This window comes from Mobula hypostoma, chromosome 9 (genome assembly GCF_963921235.1).
Source record: "Mobula hypostoma chromosome 9, sMobHyp1.1, whole genome shotgun sequence".
In the NCBI taxonomy this organism is placed as follows: domain Eukaryota; kingdom Metazoa; phylum Chordata; class Chondrichthyes; order Myliobatiformes; family Myliobatidae; genus Mobula; species Mobula hypostoma.
The window spans coordinates 108401944-108415644 of record NC_086105.1 but is presented as its reverse complement, the minus strand read 5'-3'; the positions used below and the strand labels follow the sequence as shown (position 1 = coordinate 108415644).

Here is a 13701-nt window from a genome sequence, read left to right as displayed (position 1 = left end):
GCACTGTAGTCATTTTAGGTACTGCACTATACTGTTGCCACTGGAGAAAAAGTTTCATGGCATATACGAGTGATAAATTGATTCTGATCTGGGTCTCTAGTTTCCCACTGAGAGTTGGAAGGAGCAGGGAGAGGGGAATTACGGTTGGGAAAAGAGGAAAGGAGAGGGAGCGGGAAACACCAGAGAGACATTCTGTCATGATCAAGAAACCAATTGTTTAGAATCAAATGACTTTGCCTGGTGTTTCAGGGCTGGGCGTGTCTGCACTCACAAGACCCCCTGCCCCGGCACTCCTCTGTCACCTAACCCAACACCTCCCATGCGTTCCACCCTCACCATTCCCAACATTCTATGCTCCCATCAGATTTACAAATTCACTCTCCACTCCACGTTGACAAATACAGACAGTACTGTGCAAAAGTCTTGAAACCTGGCTAGATATATGTGCCTAAGACTTTTGCACAGTACTGTATATCTTTTGTTCCAAAGCTCTAAGGATAAAAAAAAGACATGTTCAGCATTGATCATGAGCTGAGTAACTTGCTTTTGTTTCGCCTTTACTCTGTACTGTATTTTTTAATCTCAGAATGTTGTGCAATTTCCTCTCCCCCCCCCCACCCACCCCGCACCACTCCTCGTCCATATGTTTAATCCTCTTTCACAACCTCTCAGTTTTGCTTCTTCAAACTTTTCATTCTTTGGCCATTCAGAACTGTGATCTTTCCAGGTCAAATTTAACAAACGATCCTACTTTTTTACTACACAAATTCTGAAAATACAGAAGTAAGCCCTTTAACCCACTGCCCATGCCAACTATAAAGCAGCACTTTTATTGGACTGCCCTACACCATCTTATTCTCCTTTTCACAAAACATACTAATATTTTCTCTTGAATTTCCCATCTGTCCTGTTACAATATCATTAACAGCTTCTAGCATTTTCCCTGTGGCAGATGTTAAACTAACAGTCCTGTAGTTTACTATTTTCTACTTTCCTCCGTTTCTTAAATAACATTTCACTATTATGAATAATATTAACACTTCCTGAATCTGGGGATGTTGCAAAATTAAAACTAACACACCAGCTATCTCGCTAGCCACTTTTTAATTCTCAGTTTGAAGTCCATCAGGACCTAGAGACTTGTTGGGTTTCAGCTCCAGCAATTCGCTGAGTACAGGCAACCCCATGCATTACAACCATTTGTGTTATGGAAATTTACCCTTACAAAATTCACAAATCATTCCTTAAAAAGTACGGAACAAAGTTTGCACTCACAATAGTTACATGAGGGAAAAGGTAAAAAAAATTGTTTTTCTTTTCAACTTGCATCTCTTGACAGGCACAGGTGATGCACCTTCACATTATGGCAATAATTTGATTATGGGCCACTTTCTAGGAATGTTATACCTCTCTCCCTTTGTAATGTGGGGGTTGACTGAACTACTGTGCTGTTTTCCTGAGTTCCTTTCTCCCTTCCAATTCCTAAATTAGTGGTTTTTTGGAATGTTACTTATATCTTCTACAAGGAAGACCATTGAAAGATACCCATTTAATTCATCTGTCATCTACTTAGATTTAAGTTTTTAGCTAGATCTGTCACACCATCTGTTTTCTTTTCTAATTATTGTTTGTTTTATAATTCTTTGCTTTTATATTCTGTCCAATCTTCTCAGTTGTCAACAATCTTTGTGGAATTGGATGTTTTCTGCTCTTTCTCAAACTCGATACATCAACACTACTCCCCTCAATTATTCTTTGAGCTAGCTAACTCCAGATGAGGAAGTTCCTTCTCAGTCCCTATTGAATTTCATTTTGAGATCCTAGAAGTGGGGAGATTTGGCAGAGTGGTAATTACCACTGGATCAGTAATCCAGACCCAATTATATGCTGAGGACATGAGTTTGAATCCCACCACGTCAGATGGTGAATTTGAATCCAATAAAAATATCTGATGACGACGAAACCATGTCGATTGTTGTAAAAACCCATCTGGTTCAGGAAATGTCCTTTACCTGGTCTGGCCTACATGTGACTCTAGACCCACAGCAATGTGATTGACTCTTAAATGCCCTAGCAAGCCATTCAGTTGTATCCAACCACTAAAAAGAAAATAATAAGGAATCAACCTGGACAGATAACCTGGCATTGACCTAAGCACTGGGAAATACAACAGCAAAACCCACCCTGTTGACCCTGCAAGGTCCTCCTTACTAACATCTGGGGACTTGTGCCAAAGTTGGGAGAGCTGTATTACAGACTAGTCAAGCAAGGTTGTACTGACAGAATCATACCTTACAGTTAACATCCCGGACTCCACCATCACCATTCCTGGGTATGTACTGTCTCATCAGCAGGACAGGCCTAGCAGAGGTGGTGGCACGGTGGTATACAGTAGAGAGGGAGTTGCCCTGGCAACTCTCAGCATCGACTCTGAACCCCATGAGGTCTCATGGCACCAGGTTAAACAGGGGCAAGGAAACCTGCTGCTGATTACCACGTCCTGTCCTCCCTCAGCTGATGAATCAGTACTTCACCATGTTGAGCAGCACTTGGAGGAGGCATTACGGGTGGCAAGGGCACAGAATGTACCCTGGGTGAGGGATGTCAATGTCCATCACCAAGAGTGGCTCGATAGTACCACCACAGACCGAGCTGGTCGGGTCCTACTGGACATGGCTACTAGACTGGGACTACAGCAGGTGGTGAGGGAACCAGCAAGAGGGAAAAACACACTTGACCTCATTCTCACCAACCTACCTGCCGAAGAAGCATCTGTCCACGACAGCACTGGTAGAAGTGACCACCGCACAGTATTTGTGGAGACTAAATCCCATCTCCACTTTGAAAAAACCCTCCACCGCGTTGTGTGGCACTACCACCATGCTAAATGGGTTAGACTTTGGACAGATCTAGCAACCCAAGACTGGGCATCTATGATGTGCTATGATGTGGGTGGGCCATCAGCAGCAGTAGAATTGTACTCAACTACAACCTGTAACCTCATGGCCCGGCATATCCCTCACTCTAATGTTACCACCAGGCCAGGGGATCAACACTGGTTCAATGAAGAGTGCCGGAGGGCATGCCAAGAACAACACCAGGCATTCCTCAATATGAGGGTCACCCTGGTGAAGCCACAATGCAGGACTACTTGCATGCCAAACACCATAAACAGCAAGTAATAGACAGAGCTAAGTGCTCCCACAACCAACAGATCAGATCTAAGCTCTGTAGTCCTGCTCCATCCAGCCATGGAGGAGGAGGAGGAGGCTCCACAAATAACCCCATCCTCAATGATAGAGGAGCCCAGCACACCTGTGCAAAAGATAAGGCTGAGGAATTTGCAACAATCTTCAGTCAGAAGTGCTGAGTAGATGATCCAGCTCAGCCTCCTCCAGAAGTCCCCAGCATCCCAGATGTCAGTATCAATCTGATTCACTCCACGTGATATCAAGAAACAGCTGAAAACACCGGGTACTGCAAAGGCTACGAGCCCAGGCAAAATCCCAGCAATAGTCCTGAGACTTGTGTTCCAGAACTTGCCGTGCCACTAGACAAGTGTCACAAGGTCAGAAGCGGGGATGTTCACAGATGACTGCACAATGTTCTGCACCATTCGTGACTCCTTGGTGAAGCAGTTCATGCCCAAATGCACCTGGACAATATCCAGGCTTTGGCTGACAAGTGGTAAGTAATATTCGAGCCATGTAAATGCTAGGCAAAGATCATCTCCTACACCTCAGGGGCTGTAGCAGCAGAGAAGGCAGCTCCTCACCATCTTCTCAAGGGCAACTAGGGATGGGCAATAAATGCTGGCTTAGCCAGTATTTATAACGCCAGTAAATGAATTTTAAAATTCTCTCCATTAGCTTGATAGAGTCCTTATAAATTGACTGCACAAATTCTCTCTTTCCATCCTGCTTCATCTAAGGATTCCATTCGATCCTGCAAATTTCTTTGCTCTATCTGTCTGCAGATGAGATTTTCCACACCACCGCCTTCGAGATGTTTTCTTCTTAACTTAACTGTGGCTCTTCCAAAAAAAGTCAACAGGGCTCTAAGTTGCACATCCTCTATTTCTTACATCTGTCCTTACCTCTCTCCTGCTTGGAATAAGGTTAAAGCTTCCTTTTGTCTTCACATCCATTCTACCAGCATCCCAATTTATTCCATAATTTCCAGGATTTTGCCACCAGGTGCATTTTCCCCTCCCTTTCAGTAGTCCGTAGGTACTGCTCCACTCTCCCATTCAAAAGATTCCCAGCTCCACTCTGCCATTCAGAAAATTCCTTTTCATGCAACTGCAGGGGATGCAATGTTTTCCCTTTTATCTCTTTCTTACTCGCTGTCTAGAGAATCAAATTATCCTTCAGGGTGGAGCAATAATCACTTGCATTTCTTCCAGTTTTGTGTGTTGTATTTTACGCTCAAAGCTTGGTTTCATCCCGTTCTTGTAACCACTTGTCAAAATGCTTCCTTGCAATCTGCAGGAACATCTCTGTGCTTCTATTCATCGGTCAGTCTAATCCTCTAGAAAACAAATAAAGTTAGAGACATTGGAATCTCCAGTGGTCGCCCCAAAATTCCAGGCAGTCCAGCAACCCTCGTGGAAAGTTTACATTTTGAGCCAGGGCCCCTTCCAAAGAACTGACTTCTCTTGCCGCTGGAGAATGCTTGACTGACTGATTTTACTGGTGGTGACTCTAGTTCTCCTTTCCACTCCCACTTTGATCTCCGAGTTACCCTGCTTCAGCAATGCTTGGTTTGAGCTCTAGAAAAAACATTTCACCTTATGCCTAAGTATATCGCAACCTTGAGATTAATATTAATCTTAACAGTTTCTGGTAGATTACATTTCGAAGGTGTGATTGTAAATTTTGCTTCAATTTTTCTCCAGCATTTCCCAACAAAAGGATTAAAAATTTATTTTATTTTGATACCTTTGCTCTGCATCCTATCACATGCACCCATTCCCTTTCTTCTCTCCACACCCGTGTGCAACTTAAAACATCTGTGTCTGTCTTTTCTGTTTTCCGGTTTTGGCTAAGGGCCTAGGACCTGAAAGTTGAGTCCGTTTCTTTCTCTGGAGATGCAGCATGATCTACTGACCAACACACATCAAAGTTGCTGGTGAACGCAGCAGGCCAGGCAGCATCCCTAGGAAGAGGTACAGTCGACGTTTCAGGCTGAGACCCTTCGTCCTGACGAAGAGTCTGGGCCTGAAACGTCGACTGTACCTCTTCCTAGAGATGCTGCCTGGCCTGCTGCGTTCACCAGCAACTTTGATGTGTGTTGCTTGAATTTCCAGCATCTGCAGAATTCCTGTTGTTTATGATCTACTGACCACTTCCTTCTCTGCTTTTCCTAGTAAATGTATTATCAAAGTATATTTGAGCAAGGCACTTAACCACACATTGCTCTGCAACGACACCTGTACCAAGCTGTATTGGCCCTAGTGCCCTTCCCTTGGACAACATCGGTGGCGTGGAGAGGGGAGACTTGCAGCATCGGCAACTGCCTGTCTTCCATTCAAACTTGTCCAGGCCTGCGCCCTGGAAACCTTCCAAGGTGCAAATCCATGGTCTCATGAGACTAACGGATGCCTATATATATATATATATATATATATATATATATATATATATCAAAGTATGTATACGTCTCTATATACTTCCCCGAGATTAATTTTCTTGCAGACATTCACAGTAGAACAAAAAGAATACAACCGGATCAATGAAAACTACACACAAAGACTAACAAACAACCAATGTGCAAAAGAAAACAAACTGTGCAAAGACAATAAATAGATAACAATGAGAATATGTATTGTAGAGTCCTTGGAAGCGAGTCCATAGGTTTTGTTCAGTGTTGTGGTGAGCGAAGTTACCCAGCTGGTTCAGGATCTTGATAGCTGAAAGGTAATAAATGTTTCTGAACTTGGCGGTGTGGGACCTAAGGCTCCTGTACCTCCTTCACTGCGGTAGCAGCGAGAAGAGAGCGTGGCCTAGACGGTGGGCGGTCTTGATGGTGGATACAGCTTTGTCGTGTCAAATGTGCTCAACGGTGGGGAGGCCTTTTGCTGAGATGGACATCTCTCATATGGCCCAGCGCTTGTAGTTGTCTCCCTCCCGCGACTTAAATCCAAAAACTATTTAAATCCGGTCTGCCAGCGTTGGTTCCCATTGCTCCGTTCCACTTCGCTACGTGCGCTCTACCTGGCGAGTGGCTGGCTGTAGCATTGCTCCTCCTTCATTCTTAAAGTTTGCGGATGGAGATTTGTTTCCTGGGTTTCTATAGCTACGACACGGCTGCTACAACCTTTTGGTAATTATTTCCCGGGTTCTAATGTCGGATTTAATATATCCGTGCTGCCGCTTCTGAGCGCCTTTCGCTTTAGACACTTAAAGTATGTCTTAAGAGTAGTTGGCACATTGATTCAGCTGATACCACCAAGAAGTTCGCGGACGTGTCAATGGTCGCCCCAAAATTCCCGGGAACGCCAAAACTGCGTGCCAGGAAACATGGAACGTAACCAGGGAATATGCTCCAAGCATTCGGGGTGACATTCACAACCAGAAGAGGAGAGTCTGAAAGTTGAGATCCTGGCCAAAGACAATGAACGATATTTGCTGGAAGTAGTGTGGGAAATTAAATCTCTGCAGCCATGAAGGAGCTGGGAGGAGAGTCGCGGATTTATCACCAGCTCACGGTGAGCAATAACGTGTGCGGCTGGGTAGAATCAAAGTTAAATTCTTGCCATTGAACGCCATCCTTGTTTCTAAATCTGTTCAGAGTAAGCTGCTGTAATTAAAAACTGAAAGCTGGCTGGTTGTTTAGCTACATGTTCTTTTCCAAACGAAACAGCCTTGAAGCGAAAAGTTGGCGTTAGGGTTAGAGTCAAAGGTAACTTGATATGCTACATGATAAGAAGTGACTGGAGAGTCAGGAGAAGAAGCAGAGCGAGATCATACAGTAAAATCACCAGGATTTTGAATTGCTGGGAAGAAGGTAAAGAGAAACAGACTGCTGTGTCCTGCTCTTGCAGACAACATTCATTGACCCAAATTCGGCCTCTATGATTTTTTTTTCGTAAACTGTATGCTTACTACTATTTTATATGTGCTTTAGGTGCCTTGTGCTTTGTTCAACTGTTGGTACCTTGTTTTGCACCAAGTTCCAAGCTGTGTTTGACGTATTTCATGGGTATTCATGTTATGGTTGAATGACAATTCAAATTGAACTTGATCTTGGAAAGTAGGAGAGAACCACTTTGCTCTTCAGACCTGCTCTACCATTCAAAGTGATCATGATCAATCATTTAAATTCAGTAGCTTGTTCTTGCTTTTTGCACATCTCAGTACATCTTTAGTCCTTAGAGCTATGGTACATTGCACTCCCTCTCCAGAGTTCTGTCGATTCACCAATCTGTGGGAGAAGACATTTCTCCTTATCTCACCATCAGGAACATCTTTCTTCTGCTTTGTTGACTAGTCCTTAAAGTTTATGATAAATTTCAGTAAGGTCCCCTCTTATTCTAAGTCATCTTTCCAATTTTTCCTAGCGATTCAGTCCCACCATCTTACGAATCAGTCTGGTTTAATATCTACATGCTCAAGCTTTTAAGTCCGCTGCAAGTCATCCGTACAATCGTCAAGATCCTTTTCTGTAGTGAATACTGAAACAAAGTATTCATTAAGTACCTCTGCCATCTCCACCAGTTCCATACATACTCTTCCACTGTCACACTTGATTGGTCCTATTCTCTCACATCTTACCCTCTTGCTCTTCACCTACTTGTAGAATGCCTTGGGTTTCCTTAATCCGTCCACCAACGCCTTCTCATGGCCCCTTCTGGCTCTCCTAATTTCATTCTTAAGATCCTTCCTGCTAGCCTTATAATCTTCTAGATCTCTATCATTACCCAGTTTTTTTGAACCTTTCGTAAGCTATTCTTTTCTTCTTGACCAGATTTACAATATCCTTTGCAATCCACGGTTCCCGTCCCTACCATACTTTCCCTGTCTCATTGGAATATATCTACGCAGAACCCCACGCAAGTATCCCCTGAATATTTGCCACGTTTCTTCCGTACATTTTCCTGAGAGCATCTGTTTCCAATTTATGCTTCCAAGTTCCTGCCTGATAGCCTCATATTTCCCCTTACTCCAATTAAACATTTCCCTACCTTGTCTGTTCCTATCCCACTCCAATGCTATGGTAAAGGAGATAGAATTGTGATCACTATCTCCAAAATGCCCTCCCACTGAAAGAACTGATACCTGACCAGATTCTTTTCCCAATACCAGATCAAGTACGGTCTCTCCTCTTGTAGGCTTATCTACATATTGTGTCAAGAAACCTTCCTGAACACACCTAACAAACTCCACCTCATCTAAACCCCTCACTCTAGGGACATGCCAATCAATATTTGGGAAATTAAAATCTCCCACCACAACAACCCTGTTATTGTTACCCCTTTCCAGAATCTGTCTCCCTATCTGCTCCTCTAGGTCACTGTTATATTGGGTGGTCTGTAAAAAACACCCAGTAGAGTTATTGACCCCTTCGTATTCCTAACTTCCACCCACAAAGACTCCGTAGACAACCCCTCCATGACTTCCTCCATTTCAGCAGCCATGACACTATCTCTGATCAACAGGGCCACGCCCCACCTCTTTTGCCTCCCTTCCTGTCCTTTCTGAAACATCTAAAGCCTGGCTCTTGAAGTAGCCATTCCTGCCCCTGCACCATCCAAGTCTCTGTAGTGGCCATAATATCATAGCTCCAAGTGCTGATCCACGCTCTAAGCTCATCCGCTTTGTTCATAACACTCCTCACATTAAAATAGACACATCTCAAACCCCTCTGCGCCCTGCTCACCATTCTTACCCAGCTTTGTGTCATTGCCATATCTGGAGATATTGAGTTTAATTCCTTCATCTAAATCATCAGTATAAATTGTGAACAGTTATGATCCCAGCAGTGAAACTTGTATTACTCCACTTGTTACTGCCTGCCACCCACAAAAGAATGCATTTACTTCAGCTGTTTTCTGTCCATTAATCCATTTCGTATTACTGTCAACATGTTAACTCCTATCTCATAGGCTTTAATTCTGTGCACTGATCTCTTACATGGCACCCTGTCAAAGTCCTTTAAAAGTCCAAATACACTACATCCACCAGTTCTGTTCCTTCCATTCTACAAAATACATTCTCAAAAAATTCCAGTAAGTTTGTCAAGCATGATTTCCCTTTTGCAAATGTATGCTGACTTTGACAAACGCAGCCACTGTTTCCAAACACTCTGCTATTAAATCTTTAATAATGGGCTCTGGCATTTTTCCCACTGCCAATGTCAGGTCAACTGCGATATTTCCCTGTTTTCTCTCTACGTTTTCTAAGTAGTGAGACTGAAAGGAAGCCAGCAGTCAACAAACTTGTAGTTATGTACTGCCTCTTAAATAGCAAAATCTTCCAAGAGACTTTATGTTGTTTGTTCTAAGACACTTGGCTCGAAGGGCTGAATGGCCTACTCCTGCACCTATTGTCCATTGTTTACAGGAGAATTTTAAAGCAAAATTTCCCATTAAGTCACATGACATAAAAATGCACTTAACATGACCAGAGAGATTGGTTTTAATGATTATTACAGGAAAGAAGTGGCGAGTTTGACACAGAGAAATCCAGAATATAGGTCCTCGGCACCTGAAAGCCCTTCCAAGAAATCATGGAGAATTAAATTCTGGATTGGTGATAAAGCTAAAAGTTGAGTAGTGCAGAGATCTCAAAGAGTGAAGGTTGCAAAGATAGGGAAAGACAAGAATATGGCTGAATTTTCAAAGTAAGAATGATAATGTTAAAACAGAGACATTTAAATGAAAACCAAGATTGGACAGCAAGTATGAGACTGTTGGGTGAACATTGGATTGGTGAAACGAAGAACAGCATGATGATTGAGGACTGTATTGCAATAGGAAGCCCTTGACCTGTGAATCAGTGGTGGAACCCTCACTTTTTTTATTCTGGGTCTGAATGTGTGAGGTATAATTAGCATTTCCACAGATGATATGAAAAAATGTGGTATTGTCGATAGTGATTTTTACCACAATGTTATATTCACGTAACATTAAACACTAGAGGTAACACTATACTACAATAGTGAGTGGCTATAATGTGTGGGCCAGACCTGGTAACAACACAATCTCTTCAGTCCAGATTTCTCATGATCACATTCCTCTTCAACAACTAGAATATGCTTTGTGCAAAGTCTAAGAGAACAGTGGGTCAGCAAGAGATGGAGGTGATTAGGTGATCATTATAATCAATTATGAGGCAATAAGAATCAAAAACTTACAATAAGCATTTCTTAAATTAAGCCCACAATCCCTGAACCGCCCCCTTCCTACAGAGCAACCTCTCCCCCCACCACCCCCATTATTTTTATTGCTCCCTTAGAAACTCCCACCGCCCCCAGGAGGACAATATCATCAATTTTGTGAACCACTGGTGTACATGGATACTTAATGGCCAATATAAATATGATAGATTGCAGCACTCTTCTCAGGCTCTATGACACTAGGACACCATGCAATTTAAGACATGGATAGCAGATCTTAGCTTTATGGCAGGTAAAATGAGAGAGGCAACCAAATCCATAGGAAATGTAGGATCATTTTTAAGTATTTTAACTGGTGTCCATACCTTAAGTTACCTGATTTACCTCAAGATTTAAAGTCTTACCCTGAACATTTCTCCCTCACATACACACTCTCTCTCCCCCTTTGACTTACATCTTTGACTGAATGTTTGTTCATCTGTTCTACCGTCTTTTTTATAGTTGCATGTCAATTTTGAAATCACTTTTGTGAAGCAAACTGGAAGTTTTACATTGTCAATAATGTCATGTAAATACAAATTATGTTTGTTGTTCCTCATCTTATTATTCAGAAGCAATTTTTTTTGACGCATGGAATGTTCGATAAAAATCCTGCTAGAAGCTGATTAAATGTGAAACCATGAAACGAAGCAGGCAAACAACATATTCAATAGAAGTCAGAAAGTTTGCATTTGGTGCTTCTTTTAACTTTGTGTTCTATTTGTAACTTCTGATGCATTCTAAGCAAAGTTTCCATGACATTCGGGTATAGTATTTCACATAGAGAGATTATGCTTTTCTGCACAAAGTTCTGGGATTTGTGGTTGAGATTAAAATTCACATCTATTTATTAACATTTTTAACAAAATATATGTGGAGTGAGTTTCAAAGGTAATTGAATTAATATGTCAATGCTACATTTAAATCGAAAGATCTGAAATCAGAATTTAGATCCCGGTGTTACACTATCCGTCATATTGTCATAGACACTTGCCTGATGCGCTCTCTATTTCAGTTTGGCACTGAAGCATGCTGAATGAAGTAGAGATCGGTAATGTTGACCCTGGGGGATACAGATCAATTTTCCAGGCTACTGATTTGTGAAACCCAACAGCATTGTTCAGGGATGGTACCAAAAAAGAACATGGTGTCTGTGTGCAGTAGATTTTGAACACTCAGGCTTGTAACAGGATGTTGTCAGAAGCTTCTAGTGGATCGACTCGTATGGTTTCAGCACTGTGGTGGGACCAACTTGGTTGCTTGCTGTAAGAAGCACTAAGCCTAGAAATTGGGATCGGTGACAACAGAACCATTAGAGGTGATTGTTATAGTTTGTTGCGAACACACAAGACTAACATCCCAACCATTCCTCAACAATCACGGTCAAATTGGTTTCACCCTTAGATTTATTTATATCATACTAAGAATTTTTCTCTGTAACTATGCTCTGTGGTGAATCACCCTCAACAAAAGAAAATGCACGTACTCCTCTTGCCAAGTTGAACTATCGCTTCATGTCAGTGTATGATTGAATTTTTAAAAAATGTTGTGGTTTTGACATTTCTGAGAAAGTATTTTCAACCCAATAGGTCATCGTATTCTACTGTAATCTGAAATGGCCAGAAATTTGATCTAAATATAGGGGGAAAAAAACCAAACTTGCATTTATAGATCATTCTTCTTGACATTAAACATTCCAAAATTCTTTACAGCCAGCGTAGCATGGTTGAAAGCCAATAGCCAAATTTCACACAGCAAGCTTCTACAATCTATAATGTAATATTAACCTGGTACTCTGTTTAAGTAATGTTGATGGGTTGGGGGGGGAATAATTATTGGCTAGGATACCAGGGATAACCCCACTGATCTTGCATGTAGTGTCCAGGGAGCTTTTTCTATACACATAACTGAAACAATGTGGATAATTTTTACATATCACCCAGAGGAGATCAACTTTTCCAGTATGGTTCTCTGCCAGAGTGTTGGTCTAAACTTTTTACTTGAGTCTCTGGTGTAGGGCTTGTACCTTTCAGATTTGAACTATCTGAGCTAAGGTCAAATAATTACTAAAATAGACTGAGCAGACAAAAATGACCCTGTTTGTTTACACTTACCATGTATTTCTGTGATTTGGAAATTGATATCAGAGCATATTCACAGTATCTTCTTGATGGTTACTAATGTCTCCAACTACACTGCAGCACGTCTTATATGTGCCACCTCTGGTTGGGTTGTTACACATTCAGTGTACACCTGGCCACTTTATTGTGTACACCTGTACTGCTGCTCGTTAATACAAATATCTATTCAGTCAATCATGTGGCAGCAACTCAATGCACAAAATCATGCAGAACTGGTCAAGAGGTTCAAACCCAACAACAGAATGGGGAAGAAGTGAGATCTAAGTGACTTTGACTGTGAAATGATTGAGTTGGTTTGGGTATCTCAGGAACTACTGATCTGGGATTTTCATGCATAACAGTCTCTAGAGTTTATAGAGAACGGTGGGAAAAACAAAAAAAAAATCTAATGAGTGGCAGTTCTGTGATAAAAAATGCCTTGTTAATGAGAGAGGTCAAAGGAGAATGGCCAGATTGCTTCAAACTGACAGGAAGGCGACAGTAACTCAAAAAGCCATGCGTTACAACACTCTCTCCGCCAGAGAAAGCAGGATCTCCCAGTGGCCACACATTTTAATTCCACATCCCATTCCCATTCTGATATGTCTATCCACGGCCTCCTCTACTGTAAAGATAAAGCCACACTCAGGTTGGAGGAACAACACCTTATATTCCGTCTGGGGAGCCTCCAACCTGATGGCATGAACATTGACTTCCCTAACTTCCATTAATGCCCCACCTCCCCCTCGTACCCCATCCATTATTGCCCATCCTCTGGGCTTCCCCCCTTCCCCTTTCTTTCTCCATAGGCCTCCTGTCCCATGATCCTCTCATATCCCTTTTGCCAATCACCTGTTCAGCTCTTGGCTCTATCCCTCCCCCTCCTGTCTTCTCCTATCATTTTGGATCTCACCCTCCCCCTCCCACTTTCAGATCTCTTACTAGCTCTTCTTTCAGTTAGCCCTGATGAAGGGTCTCGGCCCAAAACGTTGACTGTACCTCTTCCTATAGATGCTGCCTGGCCTGCTGCGTTCACCAGCAACTTTTGTGTGTGTTGCTTGAAATTCCAGCATCTGCAGAATTCCTCGTGTTTGCATTACAACAGTAGTGTGCAGAAGGACATCTCTGAAAGAACAGCACATTAAACCTTGAAGTTGATGGGCCACAGCAGAAGAAGACCACAAACATACACTCAGTGGGCACT

At 42.3% G+C, this 13701-nt stretch overlaps 1 protein-coding gene across 2 annotated transcripts in view; it reads left to right on the top strand.

Annotated features, from left to right (window-relative positions):
- The first annotated feature begins 6244 nt into the window (after nucleotides 1-6244).
- The window catches only part of LOC134351924 (kinesin-like protein KIF19), a 167688-nt gene continuing 160231 nt past the window's right edge, over nucleotides 6245-13701 (top strand). The window contains exon 1 of one of the 2 annotated variants that reach the window (XM_063058847.1): nucleotides 6245-6709. In XM_063058847.1, the coding sequence (XP_062914917.1) occupies nucleotides 6665-6709 (45 nt within the window). In that variant the 5' untranslated portion in view covers nucleotides 6245-6664. The remainder of the gene's footprint in view (nucleotides 6710-13701) is intronic. The other variant, XM_063058846.1, reaches the window with a different exon arrangement.